Source organism: Leuresthes tenuis, unplaced genomic scaffold, assembly GCF_036924035.1.
Source record: "Leuresthes tenuis unplaced genomic scaffold, fLeuTen1.0.hap1 SCAF_7, whole genome shotgun sequence".
NCBI lineage: Eukaryota > Metazoa > Chordata > Actinopteri > Atheriniformes > Atherinopsidae > Leuresthes > Leuresthes tenuis.
In genome coordinates this window covers 15,601,878-15,626,185 of record NW_027325361.1, presented here as the reverse complement: position 1 = coordinate 15,626,185, position 24,308 = coordinate 15,601,878, and the positions used below count along the sequence as shown (strand labels likewise).

The 24,308-nt window shown below is 44.6% G+C and overlaps 1 protein-coding gene across 1 annotated transcript in view; it reads left to right on the top strand.

Annotated features, from left to right (window-relative positions):
- Window positions 1–8,238: 8,238 nt before the first annotated feature.
- The window catches only part of insrb (insulin receptor b), a 72,887-nt gene continuing 56,817 nt past the window's right edge, over window positions 8,239–24,308 (top strand). Inside the window, exon 1 of the mRNA XM_072389495.1 lies at window positions 8,239–9,724. Within this exon, the coding sequence (XP_072245596.1) occupies window positions 9,598–9,724 (127 nt within the window). The 5' untranslated portion in view covers window positions 8,239–9,597. The remainder of the gene's footprint in view (window positions 9,725–24,308) is intronic.

Genomic DNA, 24,308 nt, shown 5'->3' with positions numbered 1-24,308 from the left:
TGTAACATTCTTCCTGCAATGACGTCTTAAAGCATGCAACAGCACGGGGTCGTTGTCACATTTTTTTGTTTGAAAATGGCCAACACATTCTCAATTACGGACAAGTCAGGCCAGTCCTGAATCCGTATGCTCTTCCTCTGCAGTCATGCCTTTGTAATGTGTGCAGCATGTGGTTTCACATTGTCTTGCTGGAAAAAGCATCAATGTCCCTGGAAACACATGTTATACTGAAGGCAGCGTCTTTTGCTCTAAAATCTCTTTGAACTTTTGCACAGACGTGTAGATAAACTTTGCCAAGTGCTCTGATATTGATGCTTTTGGACTTCTTGTTGACCACAATCAGGTCCTTTTTGTCTTTGGTCCTGAGCACATGGTTCTTCCACTTGACATTATATGTCTGAAATAACTTCATGTACATATATTGTTCTATATTGCCATTACCTTTTTCATTCTCTATCAGGATACTAATATCTTTTTATCCTGCAGTTTGTCTATAAAAGTTAATTTACATCAGACAGCAGGATGCTGCTCACTACATGATTTTGTGTCCCGGCAGTTATTGTAACTGCTGCCTTTATTTAATCAAGGTTAAGAAGAGCATATTTCTGAATTTGGCAGATGAATAAAGCCCATCACGCGTTTTCACAGACTAGACAGCCATAAAACTTTAAGTGGTGATTGACTCATGAATATTTCTGATTCATCGCTGTGCATCAGTAATCTGTCCTTTTGTTGTTAGATTAAAATTGGCGAGCATGACATAAGCATTTGATCCTTTTTTTTTCAACAATAGCAGGAAAGCAATGAGAATGACCCTTTCATCGGGGAGATTAACCGACTATCTTGACTCTTTCCAAAGGAAACCTTTCTGAGAACTGGGTGGCTTGCATGCATGTGTGCGCTTTTTTCGTGCAAAAGGAAGCCAGCTACAAAACAACAGTGTCCATATCATCACAACGTGAGGGGAAGTGCGAGAGTCACACTTTGATGTTGAGCAGCAGACACCATCTTCCTGAAGCCAACACTCCTCCTCTTGTGAGATTGCGTTCTGCGCTGCTCTGAGGCCTGTGAATCTGACCTAACCTTGACTGCACAATGCACTTACTGAGCCTGTCCTGCTGGATGTGTTGATCTTGTTGTCACTCTTACAGTGTATGGATAAAGCTGTCACTGACACATCCTCTCAGGAGGTGTACTCAGTTCCAAGTCTGCCATGCGACTCCTTATCAATGATAAAACAAATCCTTTAACCCTGCACGGTGCCTCTTGGGCCCCTGGCGCTCCCATCAGTGTGAGAAAGGGGAGTATTTCATTTCACATGTGGAGAGGAGGAGGAAGGAGCGAAAATGGAGAGAAGAAGCGGATGAGTAGCGTAGAAAGGTGCAAAAAAGAAAACCAAAATGCAGAAGGTGGGTTCAAGCTTTCGGGCCCGTGACAGAGTACAGCAGGTGATGAGAGTCCGAGCAGGGAACGCAAAGGAGAGAAAAACACAGGTGACCTTGGCAGTCTAATCTGTTTATAGATAAGTGTACTCTGGCATGACCTACGTTAAGTGTCTTACACACAGACCAGGAATGGTCACATAAGGATACACAACACACATTATGGAGAAAAGCATGGGCGGAGGCTAGGTCTATAGTTTAGGACATTGTGTCAGAGATAGAGCTGTCTCAAAGAGGAAGCAAAACCTTTGCTTTAGAAAATAAACTGCTACGCTGTACTGTACATCTTATCTTCAGGGTGCTTGAAGAATCCACTTCGTCAGCATGACATATAACACAAACAGAGGTTAGACTGTCACATCTGCTGAAAGCAGTTCATTTCAAAACATCCATAATTATGTCTAAAAGCCGCTTCATCATAGAGAACAACCTCCTGTTTGACATAAAAACTGTTAAACAAATAAAGATGGTCGGTATTTGGACCAAAGGTGGGAAAGTGTACCTTTCACTAAAAATGAACATGCTGATTTACAGTTTACAGATTTAGATACCGTTGGTGGTTTATGATAATGAGTTATATTCTAACAGTGGATTTAATGCACAAAAATAAATCTATTCAAGCATACTTTCGTCCCTTTCCTGAGTAAATGTACTTGTTTGGGCAGAAACAAACAACTTTTAGTTGATATCTACTTTTGTCACGTTTCATACATGTTCAAAAGATAAGTTGATAAGTTAACAAAAGTCTATGGTTACTGTGTCTGCTGTGAATTCCAACTGGTTTTTAAAATACCAAATCCTAAATGTTTCACTTTTAACTTATAACTCCTGACACCTGGTGGTTTTCTGTTCCAATGCCTGTGAGAGGAGCTGATAAAGAGGCCTGGTGTGTGGGATGGTGCCAGTTGTTTGCGTGAGGCTTGTGATCATGTCAGGCTTACTCCAGTCTGAGTGAGTTTGTGTTTGACCAAACAAGATTTTAAGAGTTGCACTCGTCGATCCATTCATCTACAGCGGGTCCGTTAGAGTGTTTTCTTTATGTTTTCCGTCCTTTTGGTTTGGTCTTGAATAACTTGTTCTGCTTAGTCTGCAAGGGCTTGCATGGCCTGCTGACAAAAAGATCTGAGCAGGTCTCCTGAAGGTGGACCAACTCTACACTTTGGACGCAGCTCTTACACGGACTGAGTATCATATTGCAAATGGATAATATAAGGACCTGTTGTGTTGCAACCCAGATGTTCTGCAGTAGATCAAAACAAAACAAACAAAAAAATAATAATTTAAAGTCTCCATAGGGAAGAATAAACATGAACACACATACACACACCTGTAAAGGTAAGGAAAGTGATCGCGCTCCATACCACAGTCAGACCATAACAACTGTTGTGCATGTAGGATCCATCTGAACCTCAGATCATTAGGACGATATGGAAATCTGCTCATTTGCTGCTGAGACGGGATTTTCAAAAGCTGGACCAACACACTGAACTTCCTTTTATCACATGACGTGTATGCAGTGTATCAGACATAAATCATGTTGAACGTAATTTTGTGTCCTGTGCCAAAACATGTGATGGAAATTCAGCTCAGGAAAAGGGTGTATCCCCTCTGACTTATGCCATATATCTGATTACATTGTGCCTGTGTGACTTGGAGACAACAAGGAAATCAGATGGTGAGAGGTCCTGTTGTTTTTCTGAACTGTAGACCACAGGGCCTGAGGTGCAGCAACAGAGAGCACCAAAAAGTATAAATCAACCACACAGGGAGCTGGTTGAAGAGGATAATCTGGGAGTTTTTTGTCTCTTTAAGCTCATGGCTCCCTCCTTGGTGGAGGGGGTCATGAGCCCATTGCACACACATACACACAGGTGCCCTCGTACATAAACACTAAGCAGAGGCTCTTGCTTACTGACTCCCTTGGCAGGTAATTACTGAGCCTTCCACACTGACAAAAAGGAAAAATACTTCATTCAAATGGATTAATCCCCCCGTTTACAGGCTGCAGCAGAGGCGGCTGCAGAGGGGATGAGAGGAAGTTTGTTTTGCTTTCTGCATCTGTGTGAGTGTGTGTAAGAGGCCTTCTGTACGAGCAGTTAATGCTGCAGAGGTTTATGATGTGAGGCAGGAGGATATATCTATATGTGTGCGGTGAAGGCTGACACACTCTGCTGGTACCAAACAGATGAGTCATTTGGACCTGTATAAGAAAGGAGCCACAATATTCATTTTGACATGTACCTCATTTCAACAAACAGGTGAGAAACTAGAAAAAGCTGTTCCTGCGAAACAGCAGTGCGAATGCTTAAAAGCCTTCAGCCACACTAAAGAAGCTGAAAATAGCTCAATTTTAGCAGTAAAAACTGTTGCTGAGGTCTTGGTTGAAGGAATTTGAAGTTGAAAAAGAAATTAGTGAAACGATTTGAGGCTGATTGAAAAAAGGCTTGTTTAAATGGCGGAAAAATGGCAGAAGTGTCAGCAAAGAAAAGCTGAAGTGTTAAAAACAACAAAAGGATTTCAGACAGAATGAAAATAAGTGAAAAGTCTTGAAATTTTGCTAAATCATTCCAATAATGGAATGAATATGCCAGCTTAATTGGAACCATACATTGAATTTTAAAAGTGCAGAAATGACAGCTGAAGAGCAATTCAACAGAGAGATAAACAGTTCTCATGAAAAAAGGAAAATGGATCACCAGAACACTGATCTTAAATGGGAAACAGAGACTCACATGGAGAAGAAAGAAAGAAATGATTTAATTCAAAGCAGCTAATGTGACACTGTGTCCCTCAGTGGGACATGGCTTAAGTGGTAGGAAACACATCAAAGCAGTGTCCATCAATGTGAAAAGGTAGAATCACATTTATGTACAAGTAAAATGGAGATTTAACATAAAGATGCACAGTATTCTATGAAGAAGATCAAAGGTCAAGTGAGTAATTGTTAAAATGGCTGCAATGTAATATGTAACAGAGGAGTGGAAGAAATATGTCCTCACAGTTATAGAAATGTTTGTAAACAGCTGCGGCTTAATGAGCTCACACACAGCAGATATGGACAAGGAGGAGAAGATGGCTGAAGGGATACCATGACCTCCTGTGAGAAAACTATAAGAGCCATGAAAATAATTCGAAGACCGTCAGCACCAGAAGGGTTAGAGGAACGCGGTAACGTAGTTTTTATTCCAGTGGAGTGAAAGATGTTGAAACGGGAGCGATTTGAAAACACGTGAACCTGTCGGCTGTATCAGACCAATGTTGCATTGGAATCAGCGAAAGAATTTGAACACTTTCTCTCGCTTAACAGCATTCTCACAATTAAAGTCTTCTGCACTCCAAAGTGAGTGACGCACACCTATATTTCCACCGGTGTTCACAACTTAGTCTAAGTCATTGTGATCAAACTGTGCTGCAATGCTCCAGATACTTACGTAAACACAATGAAAACACGTGAGCCTCACTGTCTCTACGTCATTATCAAATTCAGAGTACCCACCTCACTTCCACAGTGTTTATCAGACTGTTATTCATTAAGTGACCTGAAAGATCTGGGAAGTTTCTAAAAAAGGAAGCATCAGCATTAGAAGTGAAAGTAATGGATCACTTAACTGTTCAGAGACACGCCATTAACTGATAAGCCGACAGTTGACTGGTCATCATCGTGCTTGTAAAAACAGCGTTAAAGCTTTCAAGAAGATGATGTGATCGCCAAAGTTTGTGCCTTGTTATGTTGAACCTCCACTGGGACAACCCGGCTTGTCTTTTTTCCGTTTTGACTTTTAGAGGGAATATTCTGTCTGACTGAGAACACCATTTGAACTGTTGACACTTATAACACTTTTTTTTTTTTTTTTTTACCTGTGTGACCAAAACAGATCTTGGTGGAAGCGTGTGGTTTGTCACGCCCACTGCTGAAGAAACTGAACGATGAAACAATAAAAACAGGCACATTTGGGGGTCTCTAATGACTCCGATGCTTCCTCCTCCACATCTGGATGGACAACACTTCGGTAAGTGTTTTCATAAGATGAGGCGTTAAAGAATTTCGCAAACCCACATATGAATTAATTTGAAATCATTATTATAAAGCTGAAGAACTCCTACGCTGGTATAACGCTTACAAAACCACTTTATATCCATCGGACTGAGTGCAAAGCTCCCCTCACTAGCCTCTTTGGTCAAGTTTAATCCTATTTATCCTCAACATTGTATCCCTTTGTCCCTATTTGACATTTGGAGTAAGTGAATTGGCTGTTATTTTTGGTGCCACCTACTGAAATGAAGCCATACTACAACAGAGCAGGAGAAGGGCTGTAGTGCCACACAAGTGGTCCATGTATACACTCATATAACAGAACTCTAGGTAGGTTAGTGGGATAAAAGGCCATTCACTCAACCTCTCCGCTCCCACAGAAAAAGGAAAGAAAGTGGTATGAGGAACAGCACCTGAGAGGAAGTGGGACAAGTGTGAGAAGGGAGGGGGCGAGGCATGTGTGCGCCCCTCCAGTTGGCGTCAGACAGCGTGACTACCACAAAGAGATCTGTTTTGACTAGATTCCACAACCCTTAGTCCTTCAGACCTGTGACATTTAATCTCACTAAGACCTCATTTACTCTGTTCACTGGGTAACAACATTCCTCAGATTAACAACAAGCCTGCTGCACAAGCTCTTAGCTGAGAATGTACCCATCTAAGCACACAGACTCCACCTTTATTCCATACATAGTCTGTTCATTCTTTCTTTCTGAGCCAATCGTCTCAGGTGGCAGGATTCAGCTGTCCTGTGTGTGTGTGTGTTGGCAGGTAAACCTTCCAGGTTTTTATTTGCAGTAAAGTTCCATCAACAGGGCAGGTTTCATTGTGAGGATATTTGCCATGCAAATCTGAGGGAACTATGTGTACCTTCCCCACTGCAGGCAGGTATTTTACTCTCTGGTTGCAGGGCCAAAGAAGTGTGTAATGTTTACACTTCTCCATGACACAAGGAGGCTTTGTTTAACTCGCAATCTCACTGATCCATAACGACGTGACAAGGAAAATCTGATGAAAATGTAGAAAGATAAGAAAGTAGAATAGTTGAATATGATCCCGCTGCACAACAAATTCTAAGTTCCAGATCATCTGATGCAGGGATCAGTTGTTTCCTGCCGCTTTCGGCTCATGTTGTTAGAGAGTGTTTGCTTCGACTGAGGCTTTAATAAATGCAGAATTTTCACTTTCACTGGGTTTGATCCGAAAAGGCTCTGCATCCTCTTTTTTCCCCCAAAGCAGCTATGTGTGTTCTGCATGCACGTGTCCTCTGATAAGTGTTGGATCAACCAACTGAACAACAATATTTCCAAAAGGGTTGCGATGCAGTGTAAAAACCGAAACAAAAACATAAATCCAGTCATTGTCAAATCACATAAACTGAGAAATTGAAAATTGAGAAATTTCATTGCCCTTTTTACTCAAATGTTCTTGAATTTAATGCCAACAACATGTTTCACAAAGTTGGGCCAGGGGCAACAGAGTTTTGTGATGCATTGCAATAAATTTGCGAATATGATACAATATAATTTATCTAAGCAACGAGGCTTGAAAGCCAGTACTGAACGGCTGTGATGTTCGAGCCCTCATGCAGATCCTTCAGTCCTTTGAAAGCAAACGCTATTCCTAGTTTGGCCTCGGGACCTCTTCTGAAAAGCCGTCAGGTTACTAAGTTTGTTTCCGCATCCACAAATGTGTAGAATCTGTAGATCATATAGAATGGAGGAACCAAAACTTATAGAAAAAAAATCTTTACGGAAAACATCGACAGCCTAAACAGGAGAGGGGCCGTCCATTGTTATCATTGCACAGTTCAAAGGTCAGCAATCTTCGTATTAAGGCCTTGCTTATTTCAGCAAGACAATACTTACATCACAGGAGCTGGTGCTGTGGTAAAGGAGTCAAAATGACCTGGCTGCAGAGCACATCTCCTGGATGTATTTCAGTGTGACCCTGTTTAAGATTAGTTCTCAGTCATCATCAATGGTGACAGGGACAGACAACACAACCTGCATTTTTTTTCAGCTTTACCAAACTGAAGTGGATATGTGCAAAAAAATCCTGACTTTTATAATGTGGTTGCGGTTAGAAAAAAAAGAGCAAAAACTTACACCAATGTGCTTCATGGGTGGTGGTTTTTCCATTTGTCAACATCAACAGCAGTATTCTTTTCTTTTATGGTAATGATCAAAATAACAAGAAAAAGATTATAAATCAAGAAACCCATTTAAATAAGTAGATTAACACAGTGAACTCAGCTTCGGTCACGCTTTGAGCGAAAAACCAAAATATTATCTTTTAAGTCCTCAAATATGGAGGATTATCTGCTTTTCTTTACCACGTACCCTCATAAACCCTGTGTGTTTTTTTTTAACTAGACTGATGCGAACTTTATGTGCATTGTGTAACGTCCCCCGACATTTCAGAGGAAGATGAACATAAAATAAAAAAATAGACATAAGTCAGTAGCGTTAGTAGTAAAAATGGTAAACCACCCCGGCGCGTGCGCGTCAAAAAACACACATAAATATCAGTTTACTGATTTAAAAAAAAAAAACGACAACAACAAAAAACAATTAGCAGATATTATTCATTGGCGATCATATTTTCTCGACTCTTCACGTGCTCCGGTTTGGAAAAAGTGTTGCAGGGCGCTCATCCCGCCCCCTCCCTCACCGCGTCCCGCGCTGCCTCAGACGCTCCGGATCCGGCTCCGGTGGAGGGGCGGGCGGCTGAAAGGCGCCGCGTTTTCCCGCAGACCATGTGTGGCCCAGCTGAGGTGACTGGCAGGACTTGTTTACTGGTGGAGAGACTCGCAGAAAGAGAGACGGAAAGGGGGAACCTGAGCGATCGCTAAACGGAACGGGAATCCAAGTTTTCACACTTGACCCGTCTTTTTAAGTCTTTTTACGTGTGCTCGCCTCGTCCTTTTCTGGCTACCAGTGTCGGGGACGCTCACTTTTGCGTGCGTGCGGTTTTTTTTTATTCCCAACTCTTATCGCCGACGCTGAAACCTCGTTTGTTTTGGATTAGCCTGCTAACGTTAGCCGCCCCCCCCCCCCCCCCTCCTCTTCAGTCAGCTAACGTTAATCTGAGAAAAGCAACGGGCGGCGTGGTGGTGGTGGTGGTGGAGTTTTCTCACTTCACAGGTTGGATACCGAAATCGTTTGGTCTTTTTTTTTTTTTTTCTCATTTTCTCTCCCCCCACCCCCCACTCCCTCCCTACTCAAGGTCTCCGATAAACAAGTGGCATTTACCGAAGAAGTTTGCCGTCCCCGCTTTCTTTCTTTCTGCCGTTCGGTCGTTTTATGGGTGTTCGTGCGTTTTTGCGGCGTGGTGGTCAGCGGGGGTGAAGGAGTTCAGAGGAAGGTCGTGGTGTTGCGTGTGTGTGTGTGTGTTGGAGGGGGGGGTGGAAGCTGCACGTTTTTCCTGCCGGGGAGTTTCCTGGGATGTGCTCCCATCGGTCTTAAAAAGGGGTGAGCTCATGAGAAGACAGAAGAAGCGGTGGTGATATAAAACACTGCAGAGACTCCTCACGACAGAGCCCAAACCCTACCGACAACACCGTCGGGGTTGTTTTTTTTCTTCTTCCCCCTTTAACGCTGTGCAAAAGATAAACATTACTTTCGTTTACCTCTCCGGAGCTGTGCATCGTCGAGAAATGTGCTCGGTGGACCTTGCTAGCGGACCCCCAGAGTAGCTTCCTAAATCCTTGGATATTATTAATAATTTTCCTTTTGCTGAAGCGGAGCACCGACACCAAACAGATGAACACGGACTGTCGCCTTCATTTATGGAAAATGAAGATTTTTACACGTACATGTGTGACCAGAACCCAGGATCACGTTATTTAGTGTCTTGCTTTTCTTTTAATTTTTTTTTTGAAAATATTTATTTATTTTTTTCCTCCGGGACTCGCAAACATCACAAACTTGGCTGGGAGGGAGGGGGGAATAATCAGAAATTTACTGCCCCTTCCTCCCGAAATACTGGATGGGGGGCAGCCTTAAATCAACTGACTTGATTGGACCTTGAGTTGTTTTTTTTTTTGTTTTTTTTTTTACTTTAGTTATTATTATTTGCTTTGGAAATCCACATTACTCCCTCGAGATTTGACTTTTTGAGATGCCTGAAGTGAGGGGCACAGCTTCAGTCAAAATGAGGCGGTGGACGTTAAAGCTGCGAGCACAAATGGTGTTTTTTCTCATCTGTACCTGCGTCATATGCCAGTGTGGACTAACAAACGGAGAAAGTAAGTATTTGTTCATTCATATTTTTTTTACCTTGTCAAACCAGTGGGCATTGCACACAGCACCGCCCAACTAACACCGAGGAGGGACATTTTTTTTCTTGTCTAAGTTCAGATACTTGGTAAAGTGTTAATTTTCTGTGAGGTTTGTAGTAAAGCACCACAAAGAGCGAGAGAAACAAACAAAAAAATGCAAAAGAGCTTCTTGTGGAGACTGCAAATTGCAGTGCGAGTAATAATAAGTTGTGAGATAGTTTTGTAGTTACAAAAACAGCTGAAGTATTGGCCGGAACGACGCCGAAGGACGATTATTTATTGTTTTTTCTTGTCACGAGACTCTCGCCTACATCTTCGCGCATGCTCAGACTCGTGCACAGGTCTAATTGCGAGGCTCACAAATTTCAGCTGTTGCGGCTGCGCGCTGATAATTGGCGTTTCTGTGTAAAGTTAGGGCGCTCTGTCCCCGCCCCCCCTCGAGCCGTCTCGTGCCTACGTTGGCGGCCTGTCCTCGACGCGCGAGCACCACGGCCAAATTAGTCCCCGTTACTGGACGGGGGTGGTCTGCTGCAGCGAGGCGAAACTGGGAGCAGCTGGATTGCCTCCCGCGCGCGAGCCGAGCGAGAGAGCCAGGCCTCTTGTGGCTACGCACGCGGTACTACTGCAGCCTAGATGTAAACAAATTAGCCGTTGGACTCTTTAAGGTGTCTCCTCATAGGTGGTGGATTAGCTCGCGCTGCTCTTTAGCTCCAGTTCACATCAACTGAGGGCGTCTTCCTCTCTGGTGGACGCCTCTTCCTTTGCGGTGTTTTTTTTTGTTAATCAATGAGTTGAGGGTTTGATAACGAGTCTAACAGCGTGTAAACTAAGCGACGCCGCGGTGCGTTGTCAGAGAGATTGAGAGAGCCCGAGATAATGATCCCGCTCCGTATCATCTAATGACCCCGTCTTGGTAATGATATCAGCGGAGTGATTTTACTTTTCAGGTGAACTAGTTTACCGCAAGCTGCTGCTGAGATGAAGGGCAGTAAATGCACATAAAAAGCTCTTAGTTCTTTATTTTGTTGAGTCGGGGTGTATGAGCAGTCGTTTTTTTATTTATATGTCACATGGAAAGGAATAAATCTAAAGCTTGTCCTCTTTAATGGTCTAACTTGACTTTGGGATTTGTTGTAGATGTGTCATCTGCTCATGTAATGAGATACAGGTGGAGTGTTTTCTTACTTTAAAAGGAGGAAAGCCTCAATGTGAAGCTTAATTGTTGGAGCTTTATGTGGAGAACTGCTCCAGAATCGATGTGAATTGTTTGTCAGTGGGTTAACCTTTGGCCTACATGTCTCCTTGTGAGATTTGTTTTCGGTGTTTCATGCAGCGTGTTGCACAAGTGTCTCAGTGCTTGAGAGCAAGAGAAGTACTCTGGTTTGAAGCCCGGTGCATGCTCTGCCTTTTACACGTTAAAGATGATGCGGTGGTATCTTGGATCGTGACTTAAAACAGACAGTGAGAGCGGTTCAAAGGTCGCCGTTGTGACCAAAGGTGGCGAGAGACGCCTTTCTGACACTGTCGGAAGTGAAGGGCGATCATCATGCAGTGAGAATCCTGCTGCGACCTACGTGTCCTCACCATCCTGTAAGAAGGTAGCACGGAAAGACAGGTTGGGCACAGATGGACGCCAGATGAGCTCAAAGTAACTTGTTGCATCCAAAGAAAGATGCAGGGCAGAAAGAAATAGCTGAGGAATTACAGCTTTTAGCGGGAGTAGCAATCAGTGCATGCCATAGTAAGCAGGGCGGTCATTTTATTTTTTTTGTTTTAGTCCGTCAGCTCCTAAAACCTCCTTCATCCCACGTTTAGAGTCGGTGTGGATCTCCTCAGCTGTGGCACACTGCGCCTCGGAAACACCAGACACGATGTAGCCAGGTTCAGCAGATACCTGTCGCGCAGTCAACTTTTACAACGGCTGAAATCTGGCAGCGTGTAGCTGCCTTTAAAGAAACCTCTCCTGTTTGCTGCCGCTTTCTCTCTGTAATGGGAGGCGGGGGGGGGAGCTTGGTTGTAATCTTTAAAAGTGGTTTCCCGTAGCTAGGTTCAGAGGAAAGGATCTGGCTACTTTCCACAGGTCACAGAGCTGCTGGTACCCCTCCTTTCTTTGTTTTTCCCGGGGAGTGGGGTACATGTCGCGGGCTGCTCGTGAGCTCGCTGGAAAGTGACCATATTTGGAACTTATGAGATGTTTACGGCAGGAGTGGGGGGTGGGGGCAACAACAAGAATACTTAGAATATTTCCTTCTGAACCCGCAACGCAGCCAGACAACAACTCCATCTCGGCCGTGGGAAAAGGCAGAGCCGGTATTGATAAGCAAAGAGAGGCAGCTGTGAGCTGCTTTCTGCGCTCCAGAAAACAGAATGAAGTCGCCTTTACAGGTTGCTGCTTTTGAATGGGCTGCCGCAGCCACAGTTATCGGCAAATAGTTTTCTGAAGTAACCACTGAGCTGTCTCCTGGTGAAACTCTTGAAAAACAAGTTGTGCAACTGGGAGCCCCCCCTCTCCCTCCCTCCCTCCCGGTCCTCTCAAAGCGTGGAAGCACAGCTCTGTTAGTGGCATGTATGCGTTCATTATTGCAAACCTTTTCCCCAGTATGTACGCTGCTCTAACCTGCTCTTATCACACGGGATCGTCTCACAAATGTTCAGCTCCGATAGTTGGAGTTAAATGTCCAGAGCGGTGGTTTAGTAACTCTGCCTGGGGGGGGGGGCGGGCGGACGTGTGGAGTTCTAAGATCAGGGCGAGGAGCGCTGGCCTCCATTTGTGTGAGCGTTTGTCTGTAGCCCGTTTGGATTCTCCGGCCCTCTTCACTCAAGTGCTCTTTGGCATTTTCCGACAATGCTGTGCATGTTGTGGAATGTCTTTGAAGTGGCCCACCATGTAGGTGTGTGTGTGTGTGTGTGTGTGTGTGTGTGTGTGTGTGTGTGTGTGCACTCTGGCCAATCCGAGCTGTCTGCAGGATCTCATCTCTGAGCTCCTGCCCGGCCCACTTCCGGGTAAGTTTTTGTGTGTGTCCAGAGGAGGTGGAGAACAGCGCGTACTACGCCTTCAGGCCCAGAGGCAAGGGCGAGCTGCCATGGCCCCGCGTGGCCCCGAGCGGCTCCTCGACCCACCGCACAAGCAATAAATCAAATCATATCATATCATATTTTAGTTCGAGACATCAGGTTACACCGTGCAGATTAACACATGTTTGATGCTCCCCAAAAAAATCAATCAAATCATTTATCTAAGAGAAGAAAACCATCACACTGAGAGTCTGGCACTAATGCTTCATGCTTTCTGTACAGTGTTTAGGTCATTGTTGACCATTTCAGGGGGGGTGAACATCCAGAAAGGTGCACTTCTGTCGTGGAGTTCGGACAACAGATGACTTTTTAATGCTTTGCTATGGGAACATCCTGCCCTGTGGGCTTTAACGGGCCGCACGCTGGATCAGGGCCTCGCAAGGCAACCTCGCTGCTGACTGTAAACTGCTGTTGTATATATCGGGCGGCCCTTGTTCACAGAGATGGCAGACAGTGGAGGTCGTGGCCCCACCAGCTGTGTATTACCTTGTTGGCCTTGTTGCATGTTGGCCAGGAAGGCATTATTGTACTGCTAAAGGAAATTAATTGTTGGGGTGGCTTTCCTAAGTGCTTCCTCCTCTGCTCTTATCTTTCCGAATATCTGTTTCAACTTCTACTTACTTGCCAGTGAGCTTTTTTTTTTTGCTTTCTCCCCCACATCTTTGCTTTTGTGTGTATGTGTAAGTTCATAATGGGATGTAGTTGAGTTTGCATCGACTTATTGTTTCATCAGTTTTCCTTCACCTGCTATAAAACCAGCTGATGAATGGCCATATTTCCACCGCTCTCTCCATGTCGCGTGTTCTCTGGTTTTTATTTTTAGTCGGCACCACGAGCTTCGAATCGCAGTGTGCTCAATTTTGAGTTTTAAACAACCATATTCCATTGAGCATTTTCTAACAATAAATTAAGGGATTTAGTTTCAAAGTGGAACGCTGTAGCACTGCTGGGGGCACATTGTTGTTTTGACAAAAGAGAGTGGTAATTTGGAGGTGGGGATTTGTTGGATTTGCAGGAACAAAAAACAAAAAAAAAAAGTATCGCTTAAAAGCGCTAATACTGCTAATTTAAAAGAAAAGAAACCTACAGATGCAATACCTCATAAAACAGGTCAAATGTGGAAAAGCAGCTTCAGTTCCAGGGAATTATTCACCTCACAGTTACCCGATACTGTTGTTTTACAAAGGCTAAAAGTGGTATCAAACTATTATTTGTCTTATTACGTGAAAATGGTATGAAAAGGAGAACACAATCGCGCCATGAATCCCAACTGTTTGCATCGGTCGAGGTCCGGCCCGTTTATTCCCTCATTTCACCCCCTGATCAGCCTGACCTGTAGTGCGTTTAGCTTTGGCTGCTTTCATCAGAAATGGAAGTGTTTTGTCTTTACGGTTGATGATACTGGAAAGGTTTCCACAGAAGAAATGCATCCAATTAGCTGGGTGTTGACACTGGCATCCGATTGAAAGCTTATTCGTAGGCGCAGTCAAACTCCAAATGGTTTTAAACCTCCAAATGGTTCATAACGTCGCCTCCATTTTGTTTAACGTTAGATACTGAATCCACAGACCACAATCCAGAATAAAATCATAAAAATATGAAGCACATGAGCTCAACAAGCGCACTGGTGGAAAAAACCAGCCAGAGTTGCAAAGATAATTTCCAATTTAACCGGATTAACAAGCGGTCCTAATGTTATGGCGCTACAACAAGAGGCAAACCGCCGTGTCACTGGGAGATGGTCAGGTCGCATCTGTGTGATCTGTGACAGAGGAAAAGTTTAAACACCACTCCAGAGGTTCTCTTTGATGAGATAAGAACCCGACACGCTGTCCTGCGTCCGACTGAAATGCCCGACAGGCTGGGCTTTATTCGATGTTGAAGAGCGCCACGTTAATTTTTATCTCTTCCTCGCAGAGTTTCGATAATGCTCTCCTCTCTGACTCATATTCCTAGATAGAGGACTGTAGCTGTTTATGTAAACTTCTGCTCACTGCACAGAAATGTGGTCTAATGGGGAGGGGGAAGCATGGGGTGCATTAAACACACACACACACACAGGAACAAAAAGAGTGCCGTTACGCCATGCTACAACAATCTGATTTGATAGCCTGTGTTGCTGTTTGGATCTGCCCTGTTTTAACCATCGGTGACTTCATGCTATAAAACCCAAGCAGAGCCGGCCCAGTAATGCAGGGATCAGCAGAGGTTGATTTGGGGTAATCTGTTGGCGGAGATGGGGCCTGTCCTTGTCGTCTTCCTCCCCCCCCCCCAGTCTTTTCGCCTTTATTCAGTCTTACTTTCACCTCCTGCTGAGTGTTTGCTCGTGTTTTATGAAGCAAACAGACTCTGCAGGAGGCCCCAACTGATCAGAACATTGGAAATCTTGGTGTTTCAAAAAAAAGTTGAAGCCAAACACGAGAGAGAGAGTGACGCATGTTTTGTGCAAAGCAAACTCTTTATGTCAACAAGTCTCTAGGCGTAGAACTTGACTTTTTTTTTTTTAACAGTGTTTCCAGGTTACGGGAGTCTGTATCTAGGCACCGGTTATCAAAGTTTGGATAAAAACCCTCTCGGAATTTGAGGATCTCGCCTCAAGCGGTGGACGCGACCGTCTTTGTTCAACGCTGATCCTGTGGCGTCTCAGGGTCGCCCTTCTGGCTGCCGCTGACCTCGCCGTCACGACTTTGCATCGGTGCGAGTTTGCGTCTCAAAAATAAATGCCAGCAAACGGTCTGAAAAGACGTGACAGAGGATTGAAACAACACACGGGGAGGAGTGTCCGGTGGATGAACTTCTGGACCTTTTAGAGTTTGGCATTTGGCGCGTGTCCGTTGCTATAGAAACAAACTCTGAAGGTTTGCGATGCGTCGATTAATTTCTTTCCATATATTCCAAGTATTAGAAGATGCTTGGACGTGTGGAAAGACTAAAAGTTCTTGTATCAGCTGGACCATGAAGGCTTCTTCACATGTTGGAGCACTCATTGATGCCTTTTTAGCTTTAGTTTCAGGTTGATAGATTTCAGAAGCATAAGATCCTTCATTGTTAGTGTTATTTGCGCTTTTATTGACCCGCCAAAACTTCTGGGTTGTCCACACTTTGCACAAACGATAGCCCCCTTTGTGTCTGGATCATGGGTCCATGTGTGAAAGGGCACTGGGTGCATGTGTGTGTGTGTGTGTGTGTGTGGCTCCAGAGGCTGCCGAGCTGAACCTGATGGGTTAAATTTATTTTGAGGGCTGTCATATGACTGAGAAGTGGCCGTTTGACAAACAGCCCAGCTGTTAATTACAACTGCACACACACACACACACACACACATAATGCCGATCGCTGCGCCAAGCGATGGACAGATTTAAGCTATAAAGAAATGGAATGTTGGCTTCAGATGATGGATGTGATGAAATCAATCATGGACATTAGCTCATAGTAAATGTCAAAGTAGTTTGCACATCACAAGGCTCCAAACTAACTGTTCCCACAAGTAGCTCTTGTGCTTTCCACCAAAATACCCCCCCCCCCCACCCCCCCACACACTCCATCTTAACTGTACAAATTTATTGGCTGAATGATTTGGGTTTTTATTTAAGACAAAATGAATGAATCCATCAGAATAAAACGTCACCTCGTTGTTTCATACCAGAAGCATCTGATGGTAAAGCGACAAAAGGAGCTTCGTTTTTTTTTTTGTGTGTGTTTTTTCTTTCAACAATTCAGTGTGACCCTGGAATCCGGCGCTTCTTTCAGTGCGATTGGCTGTCTGGGGGTTTTATTGTCTTGTCTTCAGACACATTTGCAGATTGCTGCCAAGTATGAAATTCCGCAGGCGGATGGAATGCAGTTCCATGTGACGCTTTACAAGTGTTTTTGTATCTAAAGTGTGCGGTTGAGTCGGCAGGCGAGTTTTCCCCTCAAATTTTGGGCCATATCGGGAGCGGCACATTCAGCGGGGAGTTACTTGTTTTGTTTACTCTCTACTCCCTCCGTCCCTCCTGGGCCCGCGCCTCATGAGACTTTTCTCAGTCTCTCTCCTCCCTGTTAATGCCGGCGCTTTGTCTCTTCCTGGATCCGTTGCTCACCCTCCCGCCCTCCGTGTGCTTTTACGTTCAGGGGTAAGAGGGTTCACTGTCATCCACAGATTTGTTTTTCTTTCACACTGCAGATGCGCACAGCCTGCGGACTCGTCCTCCACACACACACACACACACACACACACACACGTTCACACCTGCTAATCTGCCTTTATGGTGTGGGAAACTCTTTTCCTTTTCAAACCTCTCCAATGTGTGAAAGCCATCTATTTGACAACCTCTCCCCCCCATCATGGTTTTTGTTTTCTCCTCGCTTATTTCGCCTGCTCGCTCCATCCAGGCCTGAGTGACGCTAAACGTCCACCTGCATGTTGTGATGAAAAGCACAAAGTCCCCCCCCCCCCCCCCCCCCCCCCCCTTTCCCTGATTATGTATTTGCAGATAATGTATGCCTTTATATGTTTGTGTCTCCCTTTTTTTTATGCTTGGGTGCGTGATGCGTTCAGTGATGAGGTGTGTTTGGTTGGGGGTGGAGGGGGCTCTTGTTTTTTGTCCTGATGAACTCGCCTGAAATGGGTTACTATGGTGATGGCACTAGCTGTGCTGGCAGTATATACAGTGCTCTCCACACCTCCCCTGTTTAAAACACTTCTCACTGTGTTTTAACTCGTTTATGCATCTTAATGTGTGATGACTGAACGTAGGCCGTTGATTGGTGCTCCTAAAGTCTATATTGAGTTAGTATGATTTATTTTCTTTGTTTATATGCTATTTCTGTGCTAAACGTCCCTCTTTCAACCTCAAGATGGTCATCCGCTCAAAACAATCAGTTTGCCTTGATTATTTCCCAGCCTTTTAAAGGAATAAGTCTTGCCACCTGTAATCGAATCAGGCCTCGTGCCACTCAGTCTGCATCCTGTAGTAAGTGTGACGGGTGCATCTGCAGTCCATCAATAACTGCTGAGAGCTAGATTCATAGCTCACCTCTGTGCTACTCTAACTTAACTCTTGATTGTTTGTTTAGCTGCAGTCTGCCCTGTGTGTAGAATCAGTGATTTCCTCATGAATTTTGCATAAGTGTTTACTAACTACTCGCATCCTTCTAGAGACTGCAGCGTTCTTCACCTCCAGCCAAACGGCACACTTCTGCATTGACATACATACAGTAGGTGTGTGCAAGCAGCACGCCTCACCGCCTCTACGCCATCCAGCCCTACGCTAGCTGCTGCATCTTTGATTTTTTTCCTTTCATTCTTGTGCCCAAGAAGAAAGATCGACTGTAGTCTTCCAATAAAGGACAGAAAAACACTTGAGATGTTTTATCGGGGCTTTTAAAATGAACTGTCAACTGTTACTTAACGGTATGTTTATACATCTCGGGAGCGAGAGCAATTTATGTCGTCCTTGGAAATCGTGCACGTAATAACGAAACCACTAATGTCTCTCTTCACATCAAAACACATTTCCAGGGAATTCTGTAAATCTGGAACATATCTTTTGAAGTTGAGCACCCTGCTGTTCAGAACTGTACACTATTAAGCGTAATCATTGCAGATATAAAGGGACTAATGATTCTACAATTGTAGAGGCTGATGGCGATGATAATGGTGGGTTTAGCATGTACTGTACTACTGTGGGGCTGTGAAAATCGTTTTCGTACAGGAAAAGATCTCACATTTTTCCTGGTGTCTGGCACAGAATTGAGAGCATATTTGAACTAAGTTTGAAGGCTGAAAGAGGACTTGGCAAAGCGATCAGTAATAGTCTCCAAGGCATTGGCGCAGAACAGTGGTGATGAGGTGATTCCTAACTACTCACTGTTTGCATGTCCTACGTTGGTTTAACGTGGATCTTTGCAGCTGTTTTAGTGCCGGTGTAGTTTCAGCTTATCTGAAAAGAGCTGAGCTGCTAAGTTTAAAAGAAATATAAGGATCCATGCAGCAACCTGAATCCAAAAACTTAACATCAGTGATGACAAAACAGTAAGTTGTGTCTCAGTTCGGATGATTTTTCTTCTCTTCCTAAGGTTACTCGGTTTTGACACGTTTCTGGGGGAGATAATGGAGATGGAGTAAAAAGATAAAAACACGGGACAGATTGATGACAAGGCGCTGTGAAAAAAAGACGTCGGACTGGGGCTCTCGCACCCAGTTCTTGAGCCCACATCAAACATTCCTAATTCTGTTATAGTTAAAGAGGTCGCATATTGAATTATGCCTTGCCGTTAAATGACAGCGTAATGAATGGAAGTCATTTACAATACCGCTGTGGCCACAGACCTTCCACTCCGGGGACCTGTCTGTCAGATATAACAGTGAGTGATTTGTTGGCCGGGGGCCTTTTGCATGTTAACGTGACGTCAGCAATCCTTCCAAGCGGTGCCTAGCGAGCTCGTGGACGTCCTGCACGGAAAAACCAACAGAGCAGGGCAGTGATCGAAACTCCGAGTATCCGAAGAGTTTTTGTGGAAAAACAAACTGCAACGGGGGAGGGAGGGAGGGAGGGAGGTGGGGTTTATTGGTTTTTATTGGCCATATTCGCTGCTGCTTCAGGTGCATTGATATCAAGTGAGAATATATTCTTGATATTTTGAGCATCTTTGTGATTTGGTAAATTGACGGCAGCACTGAGGCAAAGGGAGGGAGAGATATGGAAAGAATGAAGTCTAGAGGCAGGATATGTGTCTGCATGTGTGTGTGTGTGTGTGTGTGTGTGTGTGTGTGTGTGTGTGTGTACCTGAGGTTTTCCTGCAGCAGCCACTGAGAGCTGGTGGTCGAGCAGTACAGACAAACGGGCCATTAAACCGACCTGGCCCCTCGGCTCTCCATCCTCCGTCGTGCTTTTTGCCCCTTTGCCTCTTAACTTTCTCCTTTGAAATTCTGCCTGTTTTTATTATTTTCCCATTTCTTTATTGCCTGCTTATCTCCCGACATCTCTAAATAGTCTCAGTCTCCCCTAAACGTGCACATGCAGACGCATTTTCCCAGCGTACGCACACACAAACAACAGGAGTTTCATTTCAAGGCAGTCGGAATTCAATTATTTCCTCCTCTGTCTGTGTTTCTCTCTGCATGAAATGTTGGATTCAGCTGTTGCTTGGGAGTTGGCAGCGATGCAGCAATCCAGTCAAATCGATAGGATTTGCCATGCATGGGATGAGCTCACTTATCCATTCACCACACAGGGAATACCTCCACTGAACTGTTATATAGCTGGACATTAAAGCTACAGTGTGGAAAAGAAGAAGTGCAAGCATGTCGGGCGGCCGTCTCGACAGCTATGTCATCACAACTAATTTATATGTTCCCTCCCTTTGCTTGCAAGGATCCACCTTAGGAGCGTGCACTACTGGACGTGGGTTAGGATTGAAACCTTTAGCCACTGTTCATCCCATAAAAGCAGGCACATTTGGAGGAAGAAAGTAAGTCATATGGGGATGAAGAAGCAGATTTGGCAGAGCCATCAGACAGGCTTAGCTCCTCCAGCTCCTCATGTGTAGCTCTGGTTTGTGGGTCTCGGCGTCGGTTGGGGCCGGTCCCTGCAGCTGCTGCCGCGTGGCTGCAAGTCAAGTAGGGTAACAGAGTCCTGGCTGCCTTTCTCTGGGGCCGAGGCTCACCACACCAAGATGATGCACTCTGCTCAACTCTCTAACAGGGGAAGATGAAAAGGAACATCAGATGTTTTTTGTATTACTCACTCTGTGTGATTATGATGTGTGTGTGTGTGTGTGTGTGTGTGTGTGTGTGTGTGTGTGTGGGTCGTACTTGCTCTCTAGCCTCAGCACAGTGAAGAAGCCTGCAGTTGATTACCTGCTCCTGGTTCATAAACGTCTATCTGTTCCAAAATGCTCTGACTATGTGAGGAATGCTACCCCCCTCCTACAGGCGTTTTATTTGTTTGGAGCACCACCTGGTTTAGCTGTTTTGTTAGGCGCGTCCTGAATTTTTAAGATTTTTTTTCTCTTTTTTTTTTTCTTCTTAAGTGTGTGTATTACCAGCTGTCAAATGATTTTATAGTTGGGGAACTTCTTAGCTGTAATTGGCCGTGGCGATGGAAAGGGACCGCGGTATACTAAAGGTATAAAGAGAAGATGGCAGTTCTCATGGTTACTGAATCAAGTGTGATCGTCTGATCTTTTAAGACATGATTTTCTTCTTTTTTTGAGTTAAAAAAGGTTACTGAAAAAAGGAAAGTGTGTATGTAGGACATGTTCCACCGTCAGGCTGTGTCCATATTGACAAAATTTGGTGCTTTGGTTGATTAAACCTCCAGGGAGGAGTTTAGCAGGTAATTTTAGAAGTTTTCCAACCGGGTCCACAGCGGGGGCCGAACATTTGGATTGTGATTAAATTAAATTATTGATGGTTAGTGATTATTAACCATAAACTACTCGCAGTGTTTGCATGTTGTAATATGCTGAAATATGCATTTCTATTCCTATAAACGGACCCGGTTTGCTTCCTACTGTTGTAATTGTTTAGGAAGTTTTAGCGTAAGGCGTCTTTGGAAAGAGGTTCAGACCAACTCCAGAATTCCAATGAACAGTAACGGTATGCATAAAGTTTGGACTAAAGGGAGTGACTGTCGAGATGGTATACTTTGATGTTAAAATGACTTCAAGTCAGCATGTAAAGTGTTCAGATTGAGTGACGTTAATCTGGTCTTATCGATGAAGCTTTGGCTAAACATCCCAGACAAGGCCGATCCCCTGAAGAATGTGGCCCTTTGGTGTCACTTGGTGTCACATTGGTTGTCTACTAGGAGCCACTCAGTCACTATTTGGTATCATTTACAGAGAACAATCTGTTTGTTTTCAGAACAGACCCTCTTTTGATCAAAAATGTCAGACCCAAATTCATGTGCAGGACATCCTTAACTACTTTAGGTGCATCAAACCTCGGCTCCATTTGGGACCGCGGACACTGTAGTGTTTCTGTTTCTATAGACTGAACTTTGCTCTCATTAGATACCGCCGTGTCTCTTCCAAATCTTTCCCATATTTTTGTTCTCATTTCCTTTTCCATTTTTTTTCCCTTCGGTTTAATTGGATGGAAAGCTGGAGTAATTCCGCAGTAAAAGCGAGCTGTGGGCACAAGAAGAGCCTGGCAACCCAGAAGAGGCAATTTGTCAAAGAGGCTGTGATCAGAACCACTGATAGCACTGATCTTTAAACCAACACTGGCTTGGATAATCCAGAAATGGACCATTGAATCGTTGCTTGCAGTTATTCGTGACAATTGGTTCTCAAAATGAAATGTGATAATCTTCCCACTGTTATTGTTTCCTCTGGGTGCTTCTCTCCTCCGTGTGTCTGCACCTGTCTTTTACCTCCTCCTTCCTTACAGCCTCGAGTCCAAGGTCGAACCAGAATATAGCGAGTCATTGTTTTTATAAACAAGTGACACGGCACCTTTTTCTTCTTCCCTTATTTCTTTTTCTCTTGTTTTCGGGTCCCTGTGTCTCTTCCCGCCTGTACCTAACCCTTTCCTCCCCTTTTGTCCATTCCCTCATGCCTCCTCTGCCAGTGCCGGAAGGTAAGGAGAGGGAGGCGAGCCAAAGTCACCAGAGTGATCTTATTTAGGCCTCTTTCCTCTCTTGGCGAGCCATCTGACAGTGCAGGGCCTGCATGTTGCTCTTTTCTACCCGCTTCAATCTGCCGCACGCTGGCCCTTTGCCACAGCTGTAACAGGAACCCAGCGTTGTATATAAATAGGTTGGGCCAGCTCCGTTTGCCATGTTCCTCAATGGGAAGCTGAGGCAATGGAGGAACAGGTGGTCCAACCCACACACTCCCTCTCCCCCCACCTCCCCACCAACTTTATCTGATGTCTTCAACGGTGGAAGTACAGGACAGTCATGAATCACATGCTGGCCGCACTCACTCCTCACAGCACTGGCTCTTTGTTCCCTCTGACAGTCGTATGTATTTTAACTCGACAGTGCACTTTTAGCCCATTTCTGCTTTGCGAAATGCGTTAATCTGTATCTTTCCCTGGCTCATGCGCTGTTATTCTGGTCGTCAACTCTCTTTGTTTTGGAAGTGCATGTCGGTACATGTTATTCAAAATGCTTCTCACGCACTTTCTTAGCATCGTTTTCCCTGCAGAAGCCACAGATTGGGAGTGGGTGCTCAGGGAGCTGGCTTCACTTCTCAGGACTTTCCACAGTAATGTCAGCAAACAATTGCATTTTTCTCGCTGGCAGTCCACTTGGCACCACGGCCGCATATCCTCTCCCCCGGGGGTTTGTTCAGCAACCGAGCCGTTGACAAATCTATAATCGGCAGATCACCTCATCAGGGGCAGCATGCCCCCAAGCTGTCAGAGAGCAGGAGAAACTTCTCACAGTCCATAGTTAGCTGCCACCTGGTTCCATGTCGGACAGGTCTGGTTTCACGCTAAGCTAATGTGCGGTCGCCCTCTGCTACAGCGAAAGGCCGAGTCAGGCCGCTCTGCGGGCCATAGAGGGCCACATTGATGCACTTTCTCAGTGCCAGCCAGCCACCATTAGTCGATGCATATTAAATTCTCTGCAGGGAGCGCAACTCTAAAAATAAGAGAAGAATCTGCCTGAAATTGTAGCTCCACTATAATGGAGGCTGCAGCTGTGGGTGCTCACTGAATAGTGGAGATGCCGGTTGATAGCAGTTGGTATGACCTCAATTGCACCAGTTCGCGCTGAAGTCATTTATGAGCTGAATAATTGATGCGCCGATCCTGCCTTATATTTAACACAGAAAATATTTGAATGAAACCGATAATGCCTGCAAGCTAAATGAGATTCATTTCGGCTGCATAAGTTATTTGGGAGAAATGCAGAAGTACAGCAAATCGGAGGAAGATTTCTTTATTGCACTCTTTATAAAGAGCCAGTACTAATGATTTCAAGCCATCCAACCACGTATTATATGATCTAAATAATAAGGAGGCAGTAAATGAGAGTGGGGGGGGGACAGTTTTTTTCCTTCCTCACACTCACACAGGAATGTAAACCTGATATCATCTGTTTTTTTTTTTCTTCCTTAAAATGAAATGCTCTCAGTTGCCAGGTAGAGTAAAAAAAAAACATTTATTTAAAAAAATTTTTGGTTTTTTTTACATTTATTTATAGTTTTGTTGTTGGAGGCATTGTTTGTACAGAATAACGGTGACTATTGTTTTACAAAGCAGAAGCAAGGAGAAAAGAGCACAGTGATCCCAACACTGCATCGCTGTGCAGTTCTCATGGCTGCAACACTGTTTCTGTTTGTCTGACACCCCCCCCCCCCCCTGCACACCACTCTCCTCCTCATTCCTGCAGCCAAATTAAGTGTCAAATACACAGAGTAGGCAGGCGGATGGCCCACATTTCTCCTATAGAGGTCTACAGTATGACACTGTGGTACAGTACGTTCCAGTCTGGGCCCTGCTCCTCCACCCCCACCCCCACCCGGTCTCATTAGC